The following is a 25,627-nucleotide window of genomic DNA, read 5'->3' as shown; positions in this document are numbered from 1 at the left end:
GCCAACTGTTTCCATTCTAACCTCATAATCAGGAACAGTCTAATGTAGACTTTGGTGTAATTGGAAAGCTCTTGTCTCTTCTTGATTTCAGGACATGTGTAACTTTTTCATAATGATCTGATAATTAAGAGGATCTGTTTTATTTTTCCTTCTAAAGTTCATCTTCTTTGGTTGTAAAAATTACAGGTGTTATTATTGTGCCAGGTTGTCTATTTAACCAGCTTGGGGAGAGTTATCCCAGTAAAAAGGTGAGCAGAATTAGTAGAGGCTAACCAAACACAAAATTCCTCTCGAATTATATTTGGATTAGTGTTTTTTGTTTACAGGCATAGAGGCAACCCCACTGCTACCCTATCGACAAGACAAATTGCTTTTAGTCAATTAACCAGAAGAATCATATTCTTAAACTGACATTACTTTTCTGAGTAATGTGTGTTCACGCTTGTAGATGGAAGTATCTAACTGAATAAATGAGATTTTTATTTTGTTGTTATTACTTAGGGTTAGTAAGAAAGGAATGCTAGTACTTCACCGCTGTTGTTGCCAGTCTTTGCGTTCTGGTACAAAAGTAAGTTTGAGGAAGATCTCTTTTTAATGCCGTGGAACAGGATAATGGTAAACAGGTGTTATGTTGTATTCTCTCAAAGTTAACAGGCTTTACAATTTCTTGTAAATAGCAGTAAATGAGCAGTACTTAGCCTTGTTTGGGGTAAAAAAATAACAAAATAATAAGTGTTGGAAAATTAATCTCTGTGTAGAGGAAGACAATATTTTTGTTCCTTGTGAATATGCGCTTAGATGATAAAACAGCTTTTTAGAAAGTGTTGTAAGGAAAGGCGAGTAAAAGCCCGTTATCTGTCAGGATGAATTGAATATAAGCTACAAAGGGCACTTGAAATAATTTTCCCAAGCAAAGATCTCTAGGGCCACCTCTATACTCCTACCTCTCTGTAGTACTTACAGGTAAGTTTTAATAGATGGAATCATCCAACCAGAAAAATACTTTGTTTCTTTTAAGGGAAAAGGTATTTCTGCTATTAATAGATGCTTAAACTTTATACGTACAAAGTATCATCCTTGATTTTGATTTCTACTGTTAACAGAAACAGTGAAAGTAAACTAATTGAACTGTGGGAACATGTAAGCCTTGAGAAAGGGTTCAGAGGGGCCTAAGCTAGTTGATACCTCCCTGGAGATACCAGCTCTGGTCCTGTAAGACCCACCATGTTTGAGCAGCGTCCCTGCTGGGTATGCGACCTGTCTTTCTGTGCCCAAAAGCTCAGGATAGTCATATCCCTACCTTCTTTTGAAATAGTTTCTGCTTTTTAAGCTTGAAGTGTTATCTTGAAATTAATCCAATTTAGGCAACTAATACGCTATAATGAAAAGAGAGTAAATTAAACATAAATCTTTAAAAAATGCAGTTCCAGTTTAAAAACCTTTAAGAGGCTCAAGAAAATACTTGCATTTCTCTAGTATCTTGATAGTAAAATAAGTAAATAAACAAAAATCTGTAAAAGTTAAACTAGGGCTTAGAAAAGAATGTTTTTTGTTTTTCTGATTTAATTGAATATTTTTAATATGCAGTTAAAACATTGTGTTCTGATGTTTTCTGGACTATTGACTTCACTGTGCTTTGAATATAAATCATTTTCATGTCACTAAATACATAAGTGGTGGAATTCAATAGTAATAGAAGCTAGCTAAGAAAACTTTGTTAGCCTGTATTTTTGTATCTGCTTAACACATAAACATGAGATATTAAAAACTGACAGTCTGTAGTAACAAACTTTGAAAAAGTGGGAAAAATGTTTTTTTTATATTTGTTTCTTTGCAGGTGCACTTAGATATTTCAGAAAATATTTCTTTCAGCATTGAGATGGAAGAATTAACTAGGATCAAGAAATTTGCAAGGGAAGTGAAAAAGAAAAATGTTTTGGTTTATGGTCTCCTTATCCAGTATAAGGTAAGTAATTTTCTTTCTACGTGCAAATTATCCACTTTTGTGATTTATATGATTAATGGTAGAATCCTTATTTAAAACAAAATCAAAGGGAAACAAATATGACATGAAAAAGACTTGTGGGGAAGATTCTTGCCTGTTCTTGTTCAAAATTCAGAAGAGCCTGTAGTTATAGGCAAAAATCTAATCATTTTGATTAGAGAGGAATAAATGGTGAACATTTTTTAGAAGCATGCAAAAATGTCAGGGCTCTGTTTTCTTTTTGCTTTTCTACTTTGAAACTTGCTTTTTGCAGCATTAAAAAGTAAAAAAATAGTAAAAGTGCATTTGATCTGTGGTTCTGCAGAATTTTACGTTCCCTATCAAAACAATGTTTGATGTTCAGGTGACAGAAAGAGCATTGCATATAGATGGTGAAAGAAACAGTGCCCATGTCTGCAATACAAGCACATTGCCTCAACTGGAGACAAGAAGGGTTAGGACTGTAGCATGCTTTGTACTCACAAAAGCTATTTAAAATAAACCATTTTGCCTGGGAAACATGTTCTTCCAACCAGAGAAGTGGACTGCCTTGCCTCCAGTGCAGATATCGATTTTGCAGCTTCATAACTTTTAGTCAACAGAGAAGGAAGAAGTAAGTTAGATATTCAATAGAAATTTTAATAAAGAAGAATAGATGTTATCTCAACTGATTTTTTTTTTTTAGATTGAGTTAGGTGTTTGGGTTTATATATAATTGATTAAACATGACTATAGTTATATAACTTTCAAGTCAAAGACTCGATTTCCCCCTCAAATTCTCTTGGCTTTATTAAGAACTATGAGCGTCAATACCTATCAGCGTATGCTTTTACAGACTTCTGATGCCAACGTAACTATTTTATATGAGAATAATGTTATTATATGACTTCAGTTTGTCACTTATTTGTACAACATACAAGGATATGCAACTGTTTCTAATCTTTTTTTTGGTACTATCAACCCCCAGTTTTTCAGAGTAGATTCTGGCTTTCTTGGTAAAAATAATTCGAATAATTATTCAAACGTAGCTTTAAGAGATCATACAAGCACATTGTTGGAGCATGTTCAGAGGAGGGCCACAAAGATGATCCAGGGGTTGGAGCACCTCTGCTACGAGGACAGGTTGCGGGAGCTGGGATTGTTCAGCCTTGAAAAGAAAAGACTTCGAGGGAACCTAATAGCTGCCTTCCAATACCTGAAGGGAACCTACAGGAAGGCTGGGGAGGGACTTTTTACAAGAGTGTCCACTGATAGGACAAGGGGAAATGGGTTTAAGTTGAAGGAGAACAGATTTAGATTAGATTTTAGGAAAAAATTCTTCAGTACGAGGGTGGTAAGACTTTGGAATAAATTGCCCAGAGAAGTTGTGGATGCCCCCTCCCTGGAGGTGTTCAAGGCCAGGTTGGACGGAGCCTTGAGTAGCCTGGTCTAGTTGAGAGGCGTCCCTGCCCATGACAGGGAGGTTGGATTAGATGATCTCTAAGGTCCCTTCCAGCCTATGCCATTCTATAATTCTATGATTATCATGTTAAAAATTAACACTACAGATATTGCTTTAGTGTAAGTAAAATTTTTCCTCTTAAACTTCGTTGGATTTATGTATGATTTTATATGACAGTGGATCAAATATACATATGTTTATAGCAACCGTTATTAAAGCTGACTGGAAAAAAAGAGAAACTTTTATACTCAGCAGAGGATTTTGTGAACACGGCACCAAAACATTTTATTGATAACAGATATGTACAGCAGCAATATGAGATCTGAGTGGAAATTTTTGATCCTTGGTGGTAAGAGAATTACAGCAGAACCTTGCCTTTATTTTTCGAAAATGAGATCTAGAATGCTTACGTAAGATCACTGCAGGCAGAAAGTCATGATTTATTAGCATGGAAAAAGTATTATATAGAGTAAAGCACTTTGCAAAGTGAGTAAATTACTTCTAGCTATCTTGTTTTAAAATGGCTTTAAAACATGTCCTGCTTAGAAGGACGGGGATATAGTCCTGAGTTCCTGATTGTCAGTGTTTTGATAGATGACTACCAAATAGTTGATAGAGATCATGTATATACCTGATATATGTATCAAGTTTTCTTTTGACTGTAGACCTACGAAGAACATAATTGTTTCAGGGGGAGGCACTGTGAACAAAAGCAATTTAAGTGAAAAGACATCTTTAAACAATTTTGTTTTGTTCTAAATTCCAAAGCCTGATTTGAGAGTCAACAAGGTATTTCAATTTTGGTACAACCCACTAGCTAATAGGTGAATCTATAGGGGAATTCCTTGCTTGAATGTGGAAAGGCGAATTTCATACAGGCATGATGGGGGCCCAGAGGAAGCGGAAACACAAAAAGCACCTGCTGTTCTAGTGCAGGATACTCAACCTCTGTAAGCATAGCTTTCCAGAAGTCCCTGAAAGCTATAGTTTATTTTAGGAAAAGTGATGACAGATTACTTCACAGAGCTTCCCCCTAGCTGACAGGTTATATGATTGCAGACATGCATGGTTGATACACACACTTTTACTAATTTAGAAACAGGGATGAAATGTAAAGGACAAAGAATTTATTGAGACACATAACTACGGTAATACTGAGATGAAATTATCTTACGTTTAGAAAGGTTATATGATTAGTGAGTGTGATGATATGTCGATATGAAAGAATTTGGGGGCACTCTTTAAGAATCTGCATTAGAAAAGTAAATTGATTGAAATAAATATTTTTTGAGATATAGAATTGTTTTTTATGTTTTGGAAATGGAAATGAAATGCTTTTGGAAACTAGAAGTACATTTTTGACAGTAGTGAAGGAGATGTGAAGGCTTAAGAAAAAGTGTAAATCTTCATTTTCATTTCTTAAAGGTAGTGTTTATTTGATATTTAGAAAAAGATATCAAGTATTTCTATGAATATTTGGTACTCCATGGAGCTGATCAGGAAAATTAAAGGAAAAGGCTTTAATGTGCCTTATAAATGACCTGCTTTGTACCTTCCATTTGCTCAAAATGAGTACATGTTCATGGCTTTTACGCAAATAGTTATTTCTCTCATAAACATCATGCATGAAATACCAAATTACTGATACAAAGATTGGATCCACTTCATAACAGCTCTAGTTGGCATCCTGAAAATATTATTGATTTAAATTTCACTTACGAAAATATTTTTGAAGACAGTTGTTTTTCTAAAACAGTTCTGCAATGTTAGAAATGGTTTATAAATTCAAAACACAGAAGATAAAAGAGTATTCAGTAAATTCCAGAGTCTGAACCTGTGGAATTAGCTTTTGAGGGTTTTTCAGATGAGTTGAAGCAAGTAGCTGATAAGCAAGGTGAATTAAAAATAGGGAGAAAAATTCAGGGTTTTATAGAAGATATAACTGGCATATGTTGATGACAATGTTAGTAAAATTCCAACTGTTGTGATTTAGTGAGTACTTTACCTTGAAAATCACAATGACTGGTATGGTATTACTATATATCAGAACTAGAGTTTTTTTAATAGTAGTTAGACTAGTAGGGTGTAATGCAGAACAGCCAATTCTGAATATTAGGAGGAAAAGCTATAAAAAGAAGCCAAGTTATTCTTAAATAAAGTTTTACTTAAAAAATGTGTTAAGTATTACTAAGAAACCAAAGAATACAAAAGGTAATGTCATCTATGCAGGGCTGGAAATATTAAATTGCATCTTAAAAGCAATGGTTTACATCATTCAAACAGCAACATTCAGAGGGAACCTCAGTTGCATTTGGTAGTTTGTTTGTTGATCTGTGTTCTGAGCAATGGATTAATACTGAACTTAGGCCTTGACCTCACAAACACATGCATTATTATCTTCAAACATATCCTAGGTAGTTAACGTTTTTAAAAGATACTATTTTGTCTATTTACTGCTATTGTCCCTTTTGAAATAATGTCTTATGACTGAATTATGAAAAATAGTCAACACACGTAAAAAGAAGATATAAGCAGCATTTCCTAATATGGGAGTGCAAATTCAGCAGCTTGTAAAGGTTGCAATAATAAAATCTTGGTCTAGAAGTTTCAGTAATAACTTTATTACTTTTCACAGAGAATATAAAGGAACAATTATTATCCAAAATAAAGCACGCAGGGGTGGACATAGGAAGCCACAGAAAGCTTTAAAATATGAAATTAATACTAGTATATCTTGGTTATAGAACTATATTAATTTTAAATAATCCTGCTTCAGAGAAGCACTTACAGAATGTCAGGTCAGAACAGCAAATAGGTGCTAAGGCTTGCCTGGGATAAGGTGGCCCCAAATACTTGCTATTTGGTTGAGATAAAGGAACTATTCACCAACAGCCAGAAAAATCATAATCCATACACTAACAAGAGACAAATGACGCAATAAAATAATTGTTATGAAGCTGCTTGAAACTAAAAGGAAACTGAAGTGGGAGTGATTTCTTATGCAAATGTATTGGACATTTATCATAGTCTTTAAGACTTGTTGAAAACAAGAAGCCCATCTACAGTGTGCTTGATGGCTCAAGAAATACTTATGAGTGCTAAATGTTTTCTGTCTGGTTTGGTAAACCAGAAAGGTGAATGTTTAGGTTTCTTTTTCATGAGGGATCCTGTAAAAGTAGTATTATGCGCAGACACTAAGCCAGTGGTTCTCGAAACAGGGATCACAACCCCAAATGAGTTTTGCCGCTTTCGTCCAAGTGGCAAAGCAGAAAGTGGTTTGGCAACCAGTAGTGAGATAATGAGCCTCAAGGGCAAATGAAGTAAAATCACAAACTAAAAGTTTGATAACTTTTTGAAAACAAACGAGCTGTGCCCTACATGACCCCTGCATGCTTCTTAATTCATTTAAATCAGCATAGAATTGCTCAAATGATTGCAATCTGATTAGAATGATTGGTATGCTGCCTGGAGACCTCTTCCTTCTCAAGATGACACTTTTTGTAGTTCAGCTGCAATGACATAATAGATGGTAATTAATCTGGAAACCTACGTCTATTCATAGAAGTCCTTAAGGCCAAGTAATTACTGCTTAGTATTTTCAAGAGCCAGAAACTGAACTTTTAAGTAGCATGATCCTACGGACTATTCACTCTTTCATCAAGGAAATTTGGGCAAATGAGTGATGAGCCAGAGTGATCTTGCGTGCACAGAGCATGAGACAGGGAAACCAAATCCAGTTTGAAATTTCCTACATGAGTAATGTCATAGAAATCAGCATCTGTAAGCTTATTAATATAAAAGCCTAGGAAGTAGTTTACTACTAAACTCAGTTATATTTATGGAGACTAGACACTTTTATCCTTAATTATTACTACTGTCTGTGATCAGTCATGACTGCATATTTTGTAATAAGTAGAACTGACATGATGAAAAAGGTTTACAAACACCGACTTCTAAAATAAAACTTCAAGTAACTCTTGATGGAATTTTCAGTGAATGAAAGATGCAGAACTGGGGACTCTATTAACTTGATATGCAAGAAATCAGACATAAAACTATCCTCTTCCCTTGGAATTGCTCATGCAAAAATAGTAAAATCATCCATAAAGACCAATATTTTGAATGGGCCGTATTGCCTGTTAATGCACCCAAAAGACAGTAGTAGAATTTATGGAATAAATTTTTTATAGGTGATATTTTTCATATATCAGTTTTCAGATCTTCAGTAGTTTCAGTAATATTTAGCTTATCTTCATATTTGAATTTTGCAGTTGGGTGGAGATGATTTGAAGCAGATTCATTTGCTTTGGTGAAAAAATTATACTTTCATGGAGAAGAATCACTGTGGTCCATTAGTATTTTCACACACACGAACAATTACAGATAACTTTCTGACCCGCCTTTGATTTTGTTTTGAAATCTCCAACAGCTCATCATTCATTCGTCTATTTTACTGTGTGAATGTGTGGAAATGTTAACAGGCTTTGTTCAAAAAGTGTGTGATCAAAAACATTGGTCCATCTGGTTGATTTGATCATCAGAAATTTTTGTCTGTCAGACTTGCTCACATGAAAACACATTTACCGGAACTTCTGAAAATAGCAGTTTTTAAATATAGGTTTAGTCATACTGTTTGTAACAACTGCCTGTTAGCACAACATATTTCTATAATTTTTAATTTGTTAGTATCAAAATTGTTGGAGAGTTCTCTTAAGATTTCTGTCAACGAACTATTTATATTACTCTAACTACAGAAAATCAGTTCTAAATTTAATATTGGAAGGACAGAAAGGTTAGTAGTTCCAAAGAAATACTTCTATGTGTGAATATTTTTTTCTGCAGTGTAATATATACAGAAATACCAAACCAGCTAGATGACTTTGTTTTGAATTGAAATCTGTTTGACCAAAGCAGCCTTCTGTTTTGTACCATTCAGAGCATGTCAAGAAATTAAAAAAGGTCACGTCTCTGGAACATTAGTCAATTAAGAAATATATTAATTCCAAGTTTGCCAAAATGTTGGTTAAACTTGGGGCTTTGAGTCAGGAAAGGTCATAAACATTTGAGCGTTAAATTATTTAACACAAAACCTGGAAATCTCACTTTGGCTTTAAACACTCTGGTGTGTACTGTTGCGGGAAGCTCAGCTGCTTGCCTGTGCTGCCGCTGGTTTTAGTAGATATCCTGATGCTTGCTACTGGATCATACTGATCAACAAATTGTGGTGGTTGTTCTTTTTTTCAGGGCTGTAGTGTGTCTATCTTGAATGCATTCATATGTGCTCTTATATTTGCCTGCTCATTTTCTCTGGCTGTCTTAGCTCTCTGTTGTTCTCTCTCCTTTGCCTTTCCTTGTTTCCCCTCAAGTCTTCCTCCTCTCCTAGCCAAAACAGGTAATAAATTAGTGGATATATTACAACTGTGCAAGTTTAGTAAAGACACTCAAATGAAGCATTTCCACAAACGAACTTTGCAGTGCAGTACCAAATTCCCAGTCTAAGGAAAATGAGCTTTTTAGAAAAATAATTGGTAACCTTTTGGATTTTCATTAAATAACTGTATAGATTTGTATCAGAGAAAGGTCAGGAAGTTGCTCAATTTGTCCCTGCTATTACAGCTTCCAGGAGTTTAACAAGCTGCACAGAAAATTAGATTAGTGTTTTATGCCTTTTTCACATGACCTTTTTAGACTTATTTCAGCTATTGAACTTATAATTGGAGAAATCAGAATTTTCCCATCTCCTCTACATCACCTGTAGACCTATCTCAGAAGTCATGTCTTCATAAAATCATCTTTAAACTTCCTTGCTTTTATAGTCCAGTTCAGCCATTCTGACAATGTTAGTCAATAGAGGTTACCAGTTGTTTCTTTTGTGGATATTTTAATTATATAAAATATATTACTCTAAAATAGCTTAATAATATGGAGTGGAGTTTTAGGGAACAAATGGATTCAAAAGGTGAAATGCTGAGCTCTCTGGAGGAAACGAAAATGTAATATACAATATAGCAATTTAGAAAAGTATATGTATATTAATTATGCTAGGTACTTTAATGTGATCAGAAATACACATTGAATTTGCAAAAACAAATACTGTGAGCATCAAATCTGAGTTTCGTGTTCGAATCTGTTAGTATGACTTATTCTGACTTGTTTTTCTGTCTTAGGAAAGCTTTGATGTTGACCTGCTATCTCTTAGTGGAAACTTAAAAACATTTAAGATGAAAGGATATTGACACCCAATTTTGTTTGCAAACAAACTCCTTTTAATTTCTTTATTTCCATTGCTAGCTTACCTAACAGAAACCTGTGAAGTCCATTGTATCTGTTTATGAAGAATGAACACTTTCAAATTGTTAGTGCTGTGATTCTTGGCTTAAAGCAATGCCAAACTCTTTTACTGTTAAAGCTGGGCATCAAAAATTAGTCTTCTCACCTTGCTTCCATGCTATCCCCAGGGGCATCGTTTAGCAGGTAACCAAAACACTCACCTGTAGAGATGAGTACATCTGGGTTTTTTTCTGGCTTAGCTATGAATACATAAAAAAAAAAGGTAGCTTATTAACATTGTTACATGTGCTTACAAGGCATTTTGAAAATGTTACCAGCTTGCTGTTGTTGATCATTAGTTTCCTAATGATCTTTTTGTGTTTTGGATGTACTTCTTTGGCAAAAAATATGGCTGAAATTTTTCAGGTAAGTTTTTCCAGTTTCAATGCAAAGTTTAGTTTTATAGCTGAAGTATTAAACAACTCTGAAAATAAGGTTTTATAGAGTTAGTGCTAGCTTGGCTGGTAGTTAGATGTTGATCAATATATTACTGTAGAGTCGTCTTCTCTAAAACATGCATTCTCTGTTACCTTATAGGTTTTATATTTAACTGTATAGCAAAGATCTGTAACGTTTCTGTAGAATTCAGGTTTCTGCGGGCAAAGATCAGTAATTTCTGCTCCATTATTTTACTTGTATCCAATGATACACAACAAGCAGTTGTGCTTTAATATTTTTTTTTTTACTGTACCATAACTTCCCCCTTCAGCCATGTAACTTTCTCAGTCTGTGACACATTTTCATCACTGTATTTGACCAGGAAAACTTAAGAAGTTCTTCAGACATTTAAACACAAGAAGAAATCTCCATCAAGCTGTACGTCGTTAATAACTGAAACCATTCTGCAGCTTTTGTTGCAGTCCTCCAGATATGGTAGCTCCTAAAATTTGTGCAGTGGAGGCAGCGGCCCTCAAATCTATATTGGGAATGCAGAAATTGGGAAAGTGAAATTTCCACTTTCACCCTCTCCTGCTATTTACAAGCAGGAATCAAGTAATCCAGCCCCATCCTGACTTTGGGGTATTTCTTTTACAAGGATCGAAAGCAGTGCGTGAGGTTTCTGTACGGACTTGAGATACTAAGCCCCAAATCTTATTTGTTGCTTACATCAGATTGTTCACATGAAAGTCATCCATTATGGAACATACCCACTGCTGAAGTACATAAAAATAATATGTGATACTGCGCTTTATGGCAAAAGCCCTATAATGTCAAGAATGAAAAATGCCCTTTACTCCCCAGCCTATGCACAGCTTTCAGTTGCCAATAACTTCTAAAAATTATTTGGGAAGGTGGAAATAAAACATAACAGACGTTTTTGGATTGAAAATACCAGAAAATCAATAACTTCAGTAGTTTATTTGAAATAAAGATCGTTTTCTCAGCAGAACTGTGATAGAAACAATAGAAATTATAAACCTGCTTTCGCTACTATGGATCTTCCTCAACATGTATTTTCTATTGTCTTCGAATGAGACTGCTTCTCTTTTTGATTCTGGATTTTAAGAAATGTGAATTAATCCAGACCCTATTTACTTCTGTTCTACTAGAGCCGTGTTTCTTGACTGCAGTAGGATTTGTCTTTGAAAGATGATGCGTCCTTACATAGGATGAGCGAGAGCTTTCCTTTTCACATGTGATTATTTCTGCAACTAGTTAAGAATGCTTCTTTTAATACAAGTAACAACACTCATATAACCTTTGTTACATCAAAAAATGCAGTTAAAAATTGCTAAAGCTATAGCATTAAGAAAACAGAACTGGAAGAGAGTGTCTGTCACCGAGTTCCCAGCTTCCTAGTTTTGCATTCTTTTCATTAACCAGTCAAGTGCTCTTCCAAAATCAATTAGGTTTTTCTGCATCTCTTTTTCTTACTGGAAGACCAGTTGTGTTTTATGTCTTTCTGCATTCACAGTGCAGTCATATCCTTCTCAGAATTATTTTTATAGAATAAAGAATTCAAGCTCTTCCATCCGTCCTTTGTGTAATATCCTGTCTGTCCTGGTAGCTCATTTGTGCACTTGAACCTTTTTGAGATTTGTACAACTGTCATGGTTTAACCCAGCAGGCAACTAAGCTATGGCACAGCTGTTGGCTCACTCCTACCCCTCAGTGAGATACAGAGCAGAAGAATGTAACAAAAGGCCTGAGGGTCGAGATAAGAGCAGGGGATGGATCATCCACCGACCATGGCCCCAGGCAAACCAGGCTCAGTTTAGGGACAAATCAATTTAATTAATTACCAGGTCATTCAGAGAGGATAAAGAGAAACAAATCCAGATCTTAAAAACACCTTCCTTCTACCCCTGCCTTCTTCCCCGGCTCTACCTTCTCCCCCCAGCAGCCCAGGGGGATGGGGAGTGGGGGTTGCAGGTCAGTACATCACATGCTGTTTCTGACGCTCCTTTCTTAAAGTGGAAGGACTCCTTACACTCTTCCCCTACTCCACCATGGTGTCCCTCCTCATGGAAGACAGTCGTCCACTAGAGGACTTCTCCGACATGAGTCCTTCCCACAGGATGCAATCCTTACCCACCAGATTGCTGCAGCGTGGGCTTTTCCCACAGAGTCACAGCTTCTTAGGGCACAGCCACCCGCTCTGGTGTGGAGTCCCTTCTCATAGACTGCATGCAGATACAACTCTGCTTCATCCTCAGTCTCCAGCTGCATTGGGGGGGTCCTTCTCACAGCAACAGCCCTCTACAAATTCCTTTAGGCACAGGCATCTCTGCTTCTGTGTGGGGTTTTCCATAGCTGCAGGTGGATCTCCGCTCCACCGTTTCTCTCCTGCTGCATTTTCCTGTCCTTGGTGTCTGTGTAGCTGTTTCTCTCAGGTTTCAGTCCTCTCTCTACTGCAGCCATGCTGGGCCTAACTGGCCTGATGAACATTGGCAGTCCTGGCAGGACGAGCTCTGCCCAGTGGGTGCCTCAGGAGTGAGGTGCTTTGAAGCTCTCCCAGCTGCACTGGCCATCTCCAGCTGAGTGGTGGTGGCCCAGTTTGGGCAGCTGCCCACCTGAGAGTCTGGAGGGGGTAGGTCAGCCCCCTCCCACCTCCCCCCCCTCTCTTTGACTGCAGCAGAACTTTTTATCATAAGCCAAGTCATATTGCTTACTTATTTTTCCAGTTTGTTTATGTATATGTTGAACAACATAGGTCCTGTACCAGATCCCACCTGAACTATGCGGGTTCTGTTCTGAGAGCTGACACTTTACTCCTACCCTGTCTACTCTGTCTTTTGAGCAAATGTATGTCCATGTCAGGACTTCCGTCTTACATGATGGTACCTTAGTTTTCTTAAAAACCTTTGGCAAGAAATTTTGTTGAAAGTTGTGGAAATCCTAATAAATTCATCTGTCACCCACTCTTAAAGAAATCCAGTAAGATTGCAAAGTAAAACTTCAAAAGAAAGACACATTGGCTTTACCATCATCTTTAACTCAATCTCTGCTATTACTGTGTGGTATTTAATTCTTTTGTTAAATTGCCTGGTAGAGACTTAAGGCTTTCTGTTCTGTAGTTCTCTTTATTTCCAAGTTTTTCTTGTTTTAAGTTGGCAATTACTACCACTCGGTCGTGCCTACTAAGGCAATTTTTAAATGACAGATTATGCACCACCATCAGGAGCTGAACTTCAGAACTGTTGGGTCAATGCCATATAGTCCTGAGGATTTGTTACGTTCCTCTCTTTAATTTCTTCCATACTTCTTCTACAGTTAACTGCAATTTTACAGGTTATTTGGCTATTAACAAAGAGGTGATCCAGCCTGTGAATTTCCCCACACCAATTTGGAGAATTAATTGAGTTTCCCTTCAATAGCTATGTGCTCACTGTACAGCACATCAGTTGGCCCTACAGACTCTCTGGTAGACTTCCTGTTTCTGATGGGTATGAGGAAAGATTTGATTGATTTTGATTCTTTTTGCTGGTTGTTCCTCAAAATCTGTTTGTTTGTTGTTGACCTTAATGTGCTTTTATATATGCCAAAATTTGATTCTGTCTAGTTTTTCTATCTGGGCATATTTTTGAAGGATGCCTGTGTGTTCATACAACCTCTCTTATCCTGCTCTTTAGCTATAGCAGCCTCTTTCCGCTCCCCCTTGAGCCTTCCCCCAGGCCCTTCTGGCAGCATCCATTGGCTTTGTGCCTTCAATATGGTCATGCTTAAGAGCTTCCATATTTCCTGTGAGGATTTAATTCTCTTAGCTGCTCATTTACCTTCTTTTTAACAAGTTTCTTCAATTTCTCATTATGTAGTTTTCTTTTCTGTCCCTTTGTCATTTTATATGCACAACCTGATTCTTGTTGCAAGAATTCCTATATTTTGGCCTGTTTCTTTGTTTACTGGAATAGGAAACCTATATTTCAGTTCTATTTCTCTCCGATTATCTTTCTTTTCTTTCTGATTTGTCTTTATTGTCCTATGCTTCTTTGTATCTTCCTTCTCCTATTGTGGCCTGTCACCCTGGATTTGTTGTTCAGCAGATATTTCCAAATTTTTTCTTGTCTGGACAGGCTTTTTTTCTGCTTTCTTCAGTGATGACCTCATGTCCTGGCTAAATCTTGCCTTCTGTGATTTCTAGCATAACGTATTTCATGCATGCTAACTTTCAGGCTCAATGTGTGATTCGTTTTGCTATGTGAGTATTGTTTTCTTCTCCTGCGTTTCTCTGTCTTTATAGGGAAATGATGAAGGAACATTCTTGTGCAAGGTGCCCTGATATCTATGAACAGCTCCTAGCATGCTCTTGTGACCTTGTCAGCCATTGTTTCTCATCTAGCCATTTCCCTTGTGTTATCTGGTCAGTTACTGCATTCAAAAGTGCAAATATGCCCTTACCCCTTCAGCTTTCCTTCCCCACATTCACACCAAGCAGCTCACAGACCATGCTGCTCGCAGGATCTAAACCAACAAACCCCCAAGCAGGAGACAAGCAAGCATTAACTTAGAGCAAATAAATACATGTTGTTACTCTTCACTGAGGATAAGGCCAGAACAATCTCTCAGTGTGTTCCGCTGCTTGCTTCTAATTGCCGAGAGCTATTTGCTTTTTAACATTTAGAGATAACAGGAAGAAATATTGTGGCAACTTCATCTTGCTAATGTTAAGTCTCCAAATGTTTCTACTGGCTTTCATCTAAATATGTTTTGAAACATCTGGGTATGAATATACGTTCATATCTTGAGACAGTGTGAGATGTGTAGCATTTGTATATGAAGCATTTGTAAAAATTCTCTTAAGATATAGAAATGCCTGAATTTAGGATTAACAGAGGTAGTGAGGTGTTTTTATATTTTATAAGAAAAATACTGTCATTCAGAGAAAGACATCTAGATCACAGGAAACCGCCATGGGTAGTGATTTTCATGTGAATTTTGTTATGAAGTAGTTTCTGAAAATTGTTTTCCTGTCATATGCTTGCATTAAGAAAAGGTAGAAAGCATCAGCATTATAGTGATACCCGAAAAGTCGGTGCGATTGAACTTTCCAAGACTTGTTTTGGAGTTTTAGAAAGCAGGCATTCTTTATTGCAGCACTGCGTGCATGGGGGATATCTCCTCCTAGCGTGCACACCAGCTTCTGGACAGAAAATTAGTTATACACTGCATATTCATAACATATTTACATATTCTGAAACAATTGGTTAATTTTGTCTCGCTTTACATGTAAATTACTTTGCATGCTCAGTTCTCTTCCTCCGCCCCTTTGTTTTGGGTCTGGGGTGTATTTAGGATAGGTGGTCCGTGAGTCGGTGGTCGCGAACTCCCCCTGTGGAATTATGTTTTCCCCCAAGTCACTGCATGTTCACAGCTCAGAAAAACATAATAACAAAGTTTATGCAGTTTCTAGGATGTTCCCTCCAAGGGCAGACAGTTCTTGATAAAGAGTCTCCCTTTTAATCACTCCTGACAGCTTCAAGGATGGTCATCTTGTTAGTTTCTTTAGGTATGCGTAAATCACCTACTGCCTACTAAACCCTTTGTGAAACTCTTACACAAAAACTTTAACCCCTTTATTGTCGGGTAACAATAGAATTTCCAGCATTTGCCATCTGAACTAATTGTATTTGATTTTAAAACATTTTTTGAGCTGTTGTTTTCCTAAGTCAATTTTTATTCATTTCCCTAAATAAAATTTTAACTATTTTCCAAGCCTTATAGTGTAATTTCCCACCAGCTCAGAAAAGTCATACTTTCTATTGAGCGGCAGAGCCTGTTACTTCACAATGTGCTTAAATAAAATCTGCTTGATTTATAACTGTTTTGATCTCTGAAGTTTCCACCAAACAGAATCTTTTAAAAAATGGCATTGTTTACATTTGAGTTTGATTCAACCTGTGTGGTACTGACAGCAGCATGAATGCTCACTTTCGGCAGAGCTTCTGCCTTCAGCTTTTTTGCTGACTCAGTTTTTCCATTCTTAATGCAGATGTGCTCAAGTACCTTTCACTTGTGTTTTTAATTCATGATCTGTGCTTAAATTTGTCAAACCAAGTGTTGAATTTTGTAGGCAAAAGTTTTGGCAAAACAGCTGAGAGGTAGAGATAATGTATGATCTCTACTTCAACGACAGCAGTAAAATGAAGTACTCTTTGTAGGCCTGACTACACACAAACTTATGTCCATTCACTCCCTGAGCTGTGCAATTTTAGAAGCTTCTCCCTGTCCTGTGAGATGTTTCATTATCCAAAATGAGATTAAATGGCTTCAGAGCTTTCTTTTGACTAGATCAGATGCCAGTTCCATAGTTCAGCTTTTGATTTGTGTCCTCAAAGTGTGCTCGGTGCTTGCGATGTTCAAGGCAGAAAGATGAGTCTGTGCAATTACAATGTAATTATCGTTACAAGCTCATGGAGTTTATGAACAAAAATTGTTGGTCCCCTTGTCAAAAGGGACAGCATGTGCCTTTTCCTCTGAAGTCAAGAGTAATCTTCCTCCCTCTCTTGATTCTGCTGATGGAGGAAGAGGGGATGTTAGCTCATTCTGTAAATTACTTTGAAGGGCCACGCTGTCTGGGTCCTTGTGAAGCTGCATTTCTTGTGCTGGCTTCTGGTCATGTGCACCTTCTCCTTATTCTGTTGATAAGAAATTTTAATTAAAAAAATTTCTATCGTTCTCTACTAGATGTATATGTTACGTACACAGTAGTGGTTGTTATGAAGGATCTAGTTATCTGAAAATTTGAATGTAAATGGTTTCCAGTGAAAAGCTTTAATTCAGAGAATTTTCAAATTATATAAGTGGCGCATACCATGTTTGTTCTAGATAAAATGTTTTATGCTTAAAACATTATTTAAGCATTATGTTATCTGTCAGGAAAGAAAGAGTCTAAGAGAGGAGATATTTTAGGATAGGAAAGGATTTTGTGATGTGTTTTCTCTCCCATACTGCTTGTTCATTTCGTTATGCTTTCCTGCAATACATCGTTAGAAGCTTAGTGTACCAGCCAGTACTTTATCACATGTACACTTTCAGGAACACAAAGAGTAGGTAAGGCGGATTATTAATGCTATATGTATAATGTAGTAAATTTGTATACAGGTGTTTGATCCCACAGGAGTGGGTGAAGTAAATTAAACTAAACACAGCATAGTTTTAGGTCGGTCATAATGAGACAGCAGCATAAGGCTGTGGGTCACTTCTCAGATTCCACACATCATCTCTGGCGGGGCAGGTTCAGTCTGATTGATAGAAACCATGCCATCCTTTGTGTGCATAAAAGTAGATGATTGGTTATAATTACTCCAATACTGCGATAGGTGTGCAGCTTAGAAACTCTTTACTTTTAGTGAGCAAAGTTGAAGTTTCAGTGAGAGTAATCACATAATCGATATGCTCAGAGAGTTGCAGTCAGTAGCTGATACCTGCTTAGTTTGGAACTGAGAATAAACCTTTGGCAGCTTTAGAACTGCTTTAAAAGTAATACTTCTGCAACAAGACTTAACTGCTGAGTTGTTACTAAGAGTTTGCTGGTGGAGACCTGCTTCTGAGCAGCAGTCTCTCCTTGGTGCTAGTTATATGCCTGATTTAAAGGAGAATTTTGTCAGTGCCCTATATATCTGACTCAGGCGTTTTAAAAGTATTTTGCCCTGACATGTCTCACGATATAATGTAGAAGAGTGAATTTTAAGCCTCTTCTCATAAAGCAACACCAAATCCTTGTTTAAAAGTTATACTGGAAGTGGCAGTACAGCTTTTATGCACACTACACTCTTCCTATGAAAATAATTTCAACTAGGATTTCTCTAGAAGAAATAGCATGGAGAGTTACTTTTTTATGGAGTAATACAAAACGTCTTTTGTGTTTCCTGTTTCTAAATCTTTTGGAGAGATGAGTCTGCTTTGTTCATAAAGCTTCAGAATGTTTTGGGGCGATTTACTGCACTCCTTGGGAGCTTCTGAATTCCCATTAAACATGTATGTTTGGATGTCAAAATTCCACTTACCAAAGTTTACTCCAAAACCAATATTAAGTAGTTTATCTGTGTTTACTAAATAAGCAGACATTTATAAAATCCAGTTGATGTAAGATTTTGCTAATTAACTTACTAGTAACTCTTACTGGTATGTCACAGGAAGAGAAGGCCAATGTCACAGTAGTTCTCCAAATTTGGCATAAATTTTGCAAAAGATACAAAATTTGGAAAAGATAACAAGTATAGTTGTCTGTTGATGCAGCCTCTTAGCTTTTTAACATTTTACCAAAAACTTAGGTGACTTATTGTTTGTTTCTTGGTGGTTTTTTTTTCTGCCCAGTGATTGAGAAAAGTGTGTTTCACTACCTAGAATCATCCAACAAATGTTAATTATGTTTTTTCTAGCACTTATTGAACAATTGGCCTGGAGAACTCAGGTGACTTTCTCATTTTCCTTAATTCTCTCTCTGACTAGTCAAAGTTTTGCTAGAAGATACCTTGACATCCCAGTTTTGCAGTCATGAATTGGAAAAACATGGCTTTCTATCACTTGGATAAATTAATTCTCCTGAACAATATAATCTCTTTGCTGAAATAGTTCATCCCAAGAATGAGAGTGGGGATAAAACTCAGTGGTGTAAGAAAGTAGCTGTCGAAAGTTTCTGATTATTCTAATAGAGCTTTTCATAGTCAGGTTGTGTGTCAGACGTAGCAATAGTGAAGGCATGGAAGTTGGTAGTTCTGACAGCTGTAGTGATGCTTTTGTTGTTTAACGAGGCTTTTTTGTCTAGTGGAAGAGCAGGTATGTTTCCCTGTGCCAACAGCTCCTTGTAACTCTGTAAGAGTTTGAAACTGCTCTGTTTCTAAAAGAGATGGATTTGAGTTTTCACAGCACTGAGCAAAATCAGTGACTAATAATGTTTCTTGATCTTCATAGAAATTAGAGAATTAGAGACAGAAAAAATGATCATCTGCCCTCCTCCATTCTACATAAAAGATTATTCTTTTAAGTGAACGTTATTGTCTTTGCCTTCCTTCTGTGTTGGTTTTAATACCTTTATCTGTCTTGCATAGGTGACTTGATATAGCTCATCTGAAATGTGTATTTGTTTTGTATACTCATCTATTTCAGCTTTTCACTGCTTGGCAAAAAAATGTTATGTAATTAATTCTGGATCTGTTTCCTCTTCTATTTCTTTCTGGTATGAATTAAGCCATTCTCCCATTCAACAAGGACATATTTTGTACTAATTAAATATTACAGCATGAAGAGAAACTGCTTGGAGGCTCAGTGCCTCATTACCACCTACATATTCTTGGTTAAATGGGACACGAGCAATATCTTTTCAAACACACAGACATACAGACAAGAGTTATTATTGTAAAGCAACCTTTTTTCCCATCCAGTTGTCTGCCCAAATCACACTAACATTCAGTTACATCTTATTTCATACGTCAATATGTCTTTCTTCGTGTTACCTTTTGAAAAGGATGTTCACTCTTGTCTCAGATCAAAGTCCATTGCAGACTAAAGTGCTGCAACAGGGCAGACCTAAGATTGCTTTTTCTTCACAGAAAAAAATCAAACAGGGAGTTTATTTTAAAACAGAGTTTTTCCTAAAGAAGTAGTAGCACTGGTGAAACCATTAAAGTGTTTGTTCAGAGATTCTCTGTCAGTGTTCCATATTTGAGATAGATCCAGGAAGATGTGCGAGGAATTATCCAGAATGCTTGTATGAGTGTTTCTGAATCTGGAGGTGGGGGCTGGTTACCCACATGCTGTAAATATGCAGGAGCTGCAAGAAGGAAGTGTTTTCTAGAAGCAGTGTAGCTGTGTTTTAAGATAGTACTTACCGGGATAATTAGAGATGTGAAAGATCAGATTCACTTGAGACAAGAACATTGGGCAGAATAGCTCAGAGTGTGCTAATTTATAGCAGAAACTTTATCATTGGGTGTTTTAGTGCTAATTAGTCTTGGCTAGTACACTCCTATTGTATTGGTCCAATAGGCTGGTTTTGTTGCATGATTATTATTTCTACAAACTTTAGTAAGCACTGTGAGCAAGTTGATATCCAGACACATTATGTTTAGTCTAAATTTATATTATTTCTAGGATTTGACTTCATTTGGTGACTAAGGTAAGTACAAGATTCATGTAAAACTGACCAAAAGCTTTCTCACTTAAACATAGGATGCTTTTGTTGGCTAAGATTACGAAAAACTCTTGGCTGTGCATAAAGATTTTTCTCCAGTTAAGAAAGGAATGTTCGTATTTGTATGGTTCTCTTAGCAGATGAAAGCAGGTTTACTGTATGCAGTGTAGTTTGAGCTATGGGTTGTTCCCTTCCTTAGCGAGTGCTTGTAGCCTGTCCTAACGTTGTGTTTTGTGAAAAGTGAGCAAAATCCTGGTTTTTTGTTCATTAGGCATACTTTTTTATGTATCAGATTATCACCACCTCCTATGCAGCCACTCTAAAGTGTCCTAGCTTCTGTGCCCTCAGAGGAATCCTTGGTAGAGTCTGTTCTGATGGAGACTCCTTCCAATCTGAGCCATGAGCTAAGCAGGGATTGGAAGATAACAGTGAATGAATTAAATTGTATTTTAAATTCTTCTTTCCAACTTTAATGAGGAAGATAAGATGCATCCTGGTAGAGAGGGTCAACATAATATCAGGAATATCTTTTCCTCTTTTTTCTGTAAGCATTAATCCAGATTTAGCCAAATGATGCAACTATATAAATATTCTCCTCTTCTACATACACCTTGATGCTGGTGAAAGCTACAGCCCTGAAATTTGCAAACATTCCTTTGTACTCATCATGGTTTATTGTTCCTGGGTTCCAGCTTTTCCTGTGGCTGTCACTTCCACAAAGCCATTGAATAGACCCCACACAGGCTTTGTTTTGTGTTTTTTTTCCCCATTTTTTTTCCCCCATGGAACACATGGCAGCTCATTGCGCGCATTTGATGCTGTTGTACAGTGTGTAATAGTTGAGATGGGGTAGAATGATTTTTCATCTGCTCACAATTGCCTGCAGCTTGGGCACCTGCTGTCAAGAGGAGAGGATAAGGGGTAAGCACATTTTAATTGGAGGAAGAGAAAAAAGGCAAGACAGGAGTGAACATTGCAGGAGGCGGAAAGAGAAAAAGGCTGGTAGCAGGGCAGCAGCAATGACAACTTTTTATGGCACAGTGGAGTAGATCATGAGGTCCACAGTCATTTTACGAGTCCTAGTAGTCTGCAGCACTTGTCAGTGCTGTTCCCAGTGAGTCTTTTGGGGTGAAAAAGTGAGTCGTCATATGGTATTAAAATGCTTTATGGAAAAGTATCCTGAAATAGGCTGTACAGAGAAACCTTAGAGTTGTGACATCTGAGTGAATCTTTGTATTTTAAAATAGAAAATGGATATAGCAAGCAGTATATTTCTTCTCTATTTTCTCAAAAGGTTATATAATGTAAAATTAATTATGAACTGGCTCAATTGAATGCAGACCACTGCCCAAAACTCTTCCACTGAAACAGGACAGGCATTGCAATATCCACATCATCTCTGAACGAGAGAAGGCTCTTCTAACCTTAAACTGAGAGTATGGAAATGCAGTAATCATAAATGTAGATGAAAACACTACTCGCATTCTTAATCCTTCTAGAAGATCTAAAGCATTTAAATTTTCCATTCAGATGATGTATCCCCACTTGGCAACTGTAAAATAGGCCTTCTTTTTATTCACTCCGGGGATTTAGCAAGCAAAATAAGATTAAAGATATGATTTTAAAGTAAGATAGGAGTTTTCTGAGAGTTATGCTTTGTAGACATGTTTGGAAATATTTGCCCTAATCTACTGAGACAATATTTTACTGCATATGAAAGATATCTTAAAGATGTGTTTTAGAACAATGAATGTGGATTTTATATAAACATGTTTTATCCAGTGAAGACCAAGTATTATCTTGAATTGATGAATTTATTATCATGACAATAATATAAATGATTGGAAAGAGACAGGAGGAAGAAGCCAGAAGGATTATTCACTATAGTCCAGAGGTGAATTATTTTATATACCAAAGCAGTTTTGTAATGGAGACTGGATTTTTTTTAACTGACTGAGTATAAAAAAAGTGTTGATTTGCAATCCCTGCAGCATAAATAGTACATTTCTTCATCAGTCAGCAATACTTTTATTACTATAATTATACTCAGAGCCAATAAGATTTTAGGCATCTAATTTTATCCAGAAGATAATTACATATTTATTGCCTGTGTTTCTAGTGTTTATTTTGAAACAAGACATTCCTGCGCATGCTCATGCGTGCAGGAGCACTCAAGGCCTACCAGGAGTTACAAGTGCACACTAGATCAAAGAAACATGCTGTGTTTATATTATTTTTCAAATGGATTGAACGTCTCACTTTCTAAACTATTGTTATTTCCTAGATGGATAAAATATTTTATTATTGTTAACAGTATCTGTTCATCATGGCATATTGAAGAATAAAGTGGAAGCAACTGCAAAACTGTTCTTTTTTTCCTCAAACTGTCAGATACAAGTAGAAGTACCAGCAATCATAGAATCATAGAATGGTTTGGATTGGAAGGGAGCTCGAAGATCATCTAGTTCCAACCCCCCTGCCATGGGCAGGGATACTCTCCACTACATCAGGTTGCTCAACACCTCATCCAACCTGGCCTTGAACACTTCCAGAGATGGGGCATCCACTTGCTAGAGATTATCAACGTCTTTCAGTAGAGAAAAAACTAGGATACAGTGTTTTTAGTATAAGCAAAGACAAAAAGACATAAAAATTCAAGTAGCATAAAGGAGTTTTAAAAGTCAGGAAAAAAATAGCGTTCTCTTAAAAATTCTTGTGAAATCGGCCTGCCATGATCCTTAATTTCTGGGCTTTTCTCCACTCTGGAATCGACATCAGTATCAAGTTAGCAAGTAGTTAGTGGCTTCAGCTGAAGCATTTAGCTTCTTTGGCTGCCCTCATTGAAAACACAATGTAATGATGAATAGCAGCAGTTTTTGAAAATCAAGTGAAGTTAATTTGTAAATCTCTACACAGACACTCTCTTTCAGAAATATAGTAGCCTGGGGCAAGTATCTGTGGAGGAGGGGAATGCATATGGATTCACAGCTTTAGTTCACAATATTTTAGTGTGATTCCACATTTTTCTCCAACAGTGTTTTATAGCTTTTAAGTTAATTGTCCCTCTCAGAGTTTTTGAACTGTTCATTCTATTAGTTTTTCCTTCCTATACACTGGGATAGGTAAATAGCCTTCTGCCTGGCTCTTTATATATACTATTGGCATTATTAATGCTTTCATTGTAAGTGAATGCTATTTATGAGATACTTGTAGAGTGATTTATCTCTTCTCAAGTATCAACAAGCTATCAGGTTTAGAAATAAGCAATTTTATATTCCTTTTGCTGCATCTGTGATTGATGACAGGACCACTGATGCTGTGCTGTGTGGGGGAATACATTTTAGGGAATGCTGTGTCTGGCCAGATCTGGAGATACAGATCTTAGACTCTCTGTCATCTTTTGTAAGAAGATCTTAGAGGAGTGAACACACAGGATCAAACTTGAAAGAAAGAAAAAGTGGTGAGGAATTCTTCAACTTAAACTTGGAATAGAGGAAAGGTTCTACCTTGTGCTGTGCTTTAAGACTGAATAGGGCTTTTTGTTGTTGTTGGTTTTTACCTTGTGTTATTTTGATTTATTCCAACCTTTTGATATTCCACAATCATGGTCTTTAAAGAAAACACTATTATTTTATAATATTTTCTCTTTATGGCATGCAAATTAATTCTGCAGTATTTCAGAGCTTATTTTGTTACCTTATTCTGGTATGTATGAGTATATATAAACAATGTGGGTTTTGGTTGATTATATTCAAGAAAGGTGAGTTTAAAGTAGGCTGGGTAGAAGCCTGGAACCTAGTAGCCCTAGGAGAATGGAGGGTTTGTCTTCATGTCTGGTTGTGAGAAGCAGGATTTAGTTAGTATTACGGTCCATGTTACCGTAGTAATGAGACTTCAGTTTTTCCGCAGTCTTGTTTGTGGATAGCTCAGGAGCAAGAGTTTGAACTAGAGGACTGTGGAGATTTCTTCCAGGTTTTTGCTTCTATTTAAGAAAGTGGAATTCCTAACAGCTACTTAATTATGAAAATGATTATGCCAGACTACTTATCCTATTTCACTGCATATGCATATTAAAAAGCATTTCTCAATGACTGATGAAGATGTTCAGTGGAGACCCAATTATTATCTGAGATGCTGAGGGAAAAATAATTTCAGTGTCAATTAACCAAGTTCTGCAATGATGCTGTTATATCCTGTTCAAAAGAGAGAACTTGCTGGCTGGTTGATAATACTGTAAAAATTGAGATTAGCAAAGTAAAATTCTTAATTTGGAAGAAAATAGGGACTTGATTATTAGTGTTAACAGGATTTTAATGCAAGATCATAAAGGTGAAATAAAGCAATGGCAAGACTATTTACTTCTTTAAAGTTGCAAAGTAAAGTTATAAAACCTAAGTCCATTAAAATAAATGTGCAGATTTGCTAAAACTGGCAAGAAAAATAAGCTTCTCCCTTAAGAATCGTAGACAATGTTTCCTGGACATCCTTACTGCAAAATTCTAGTTTTATACTGTGGTACACCAGAACAGGACTTGGACAAGCCTTCTAGTAATTCATTGCTGCTTTAGGCTGGCAAAATATAAATGTCTTCAAGCCATTTCCGTGCCTGAGCAGAATACAGGGTGGAGCCCCAGGTGGGTCGTTCCAAACTAATTGGCTGGTATTAGCGTTGTAGCATATCAGCATAGTTGACAAATGGTAAGTATATTAATGGTATTTTACCTGTTGACAAGTGGTAAGTATATTAATGGTATTTTACCTCTTTTTTTCACTGTTGTTGAGTTTTAACATTAGCATAACAAAGGGAACCTCTGTGGAATCATAATGTATTGTATTGCTGCATATGGAACATACTGCCAAGATGTTCTGCTTGTACCATAACAGACTAATAAAACCTCATAGTCTTTTCCATTGACTTCAATGCCAGTGGTCATCATCCCTCAAGTAGAAATTTCACTGGAGATTTCATGTGTAATATGCAAGTCTCCTGTGTCAAGACTTGATCATATCATATTGCTTCATGTAAGAAAAGGATATTCTCCGTATAGAGCTATGTATACATGGTGTAAAAACTGTGGTTTGCACAATGCCCTTGGATCTTGGTTTTGACTTTGCCCACACTGGGCTAGCCCACTGTAACTGGACACAATTATAGGCACCTAAAATTTATTTTCAGTATGCTGAAACCATGATACCAGCTCATGGCAGAAGGCTTTGACTGTGTCTCTCTGCATCCAAATGTCCTGTGTATACTGTCCGTGTCATCCCATGTCCCAGGATGATGTAGTCCCATCCAGGG

The 25,627-nt window shown here is 36.7% G+C and overlaps 1 protein-coding gene across 1 annotated transcript in view; it reads left to right on the top strand.

Annotated features, from left to right (window-relative positions):
• The window catches only part of CRPPA (CDP-L-ribitol pyrophosphorylase A), a 124,576-nt gene that overhangs the window by 73,090 nt on the left and 25,859 nt on the right, over positions 1-25,627 (top strand). The window contains exon 9 of the mRNA XM_086614930.1: positions 1,838-1,966. Coding sequence (XP_086471056.1) covers positions 1,838-1,966 — 129 coding nt within the window. The remainder of the gene's footprint in view (positions 1-1,837; positions 1,967-25,627) is intronic.

This window comes from Tauraco erythrolophus, chromosome 7 (genome assembly GCF_009769465.1).
Source record: "Tauraco erythrolophus isolate bTauEry1 chromosome 7, bTauEry1.pri, whole genome shotgun sequence".
NCBI lineage: Eukaryota > Metazoa > Chordata > Aves > Musophagiformes > Musophagidae > Tauraco > Tauraco erythrolophus.
The sequence above is the reverse complement of the archived record's forward strand: the minus strand, read 5'-3'. Positions and strand labels throughout refer to the sequence as shown.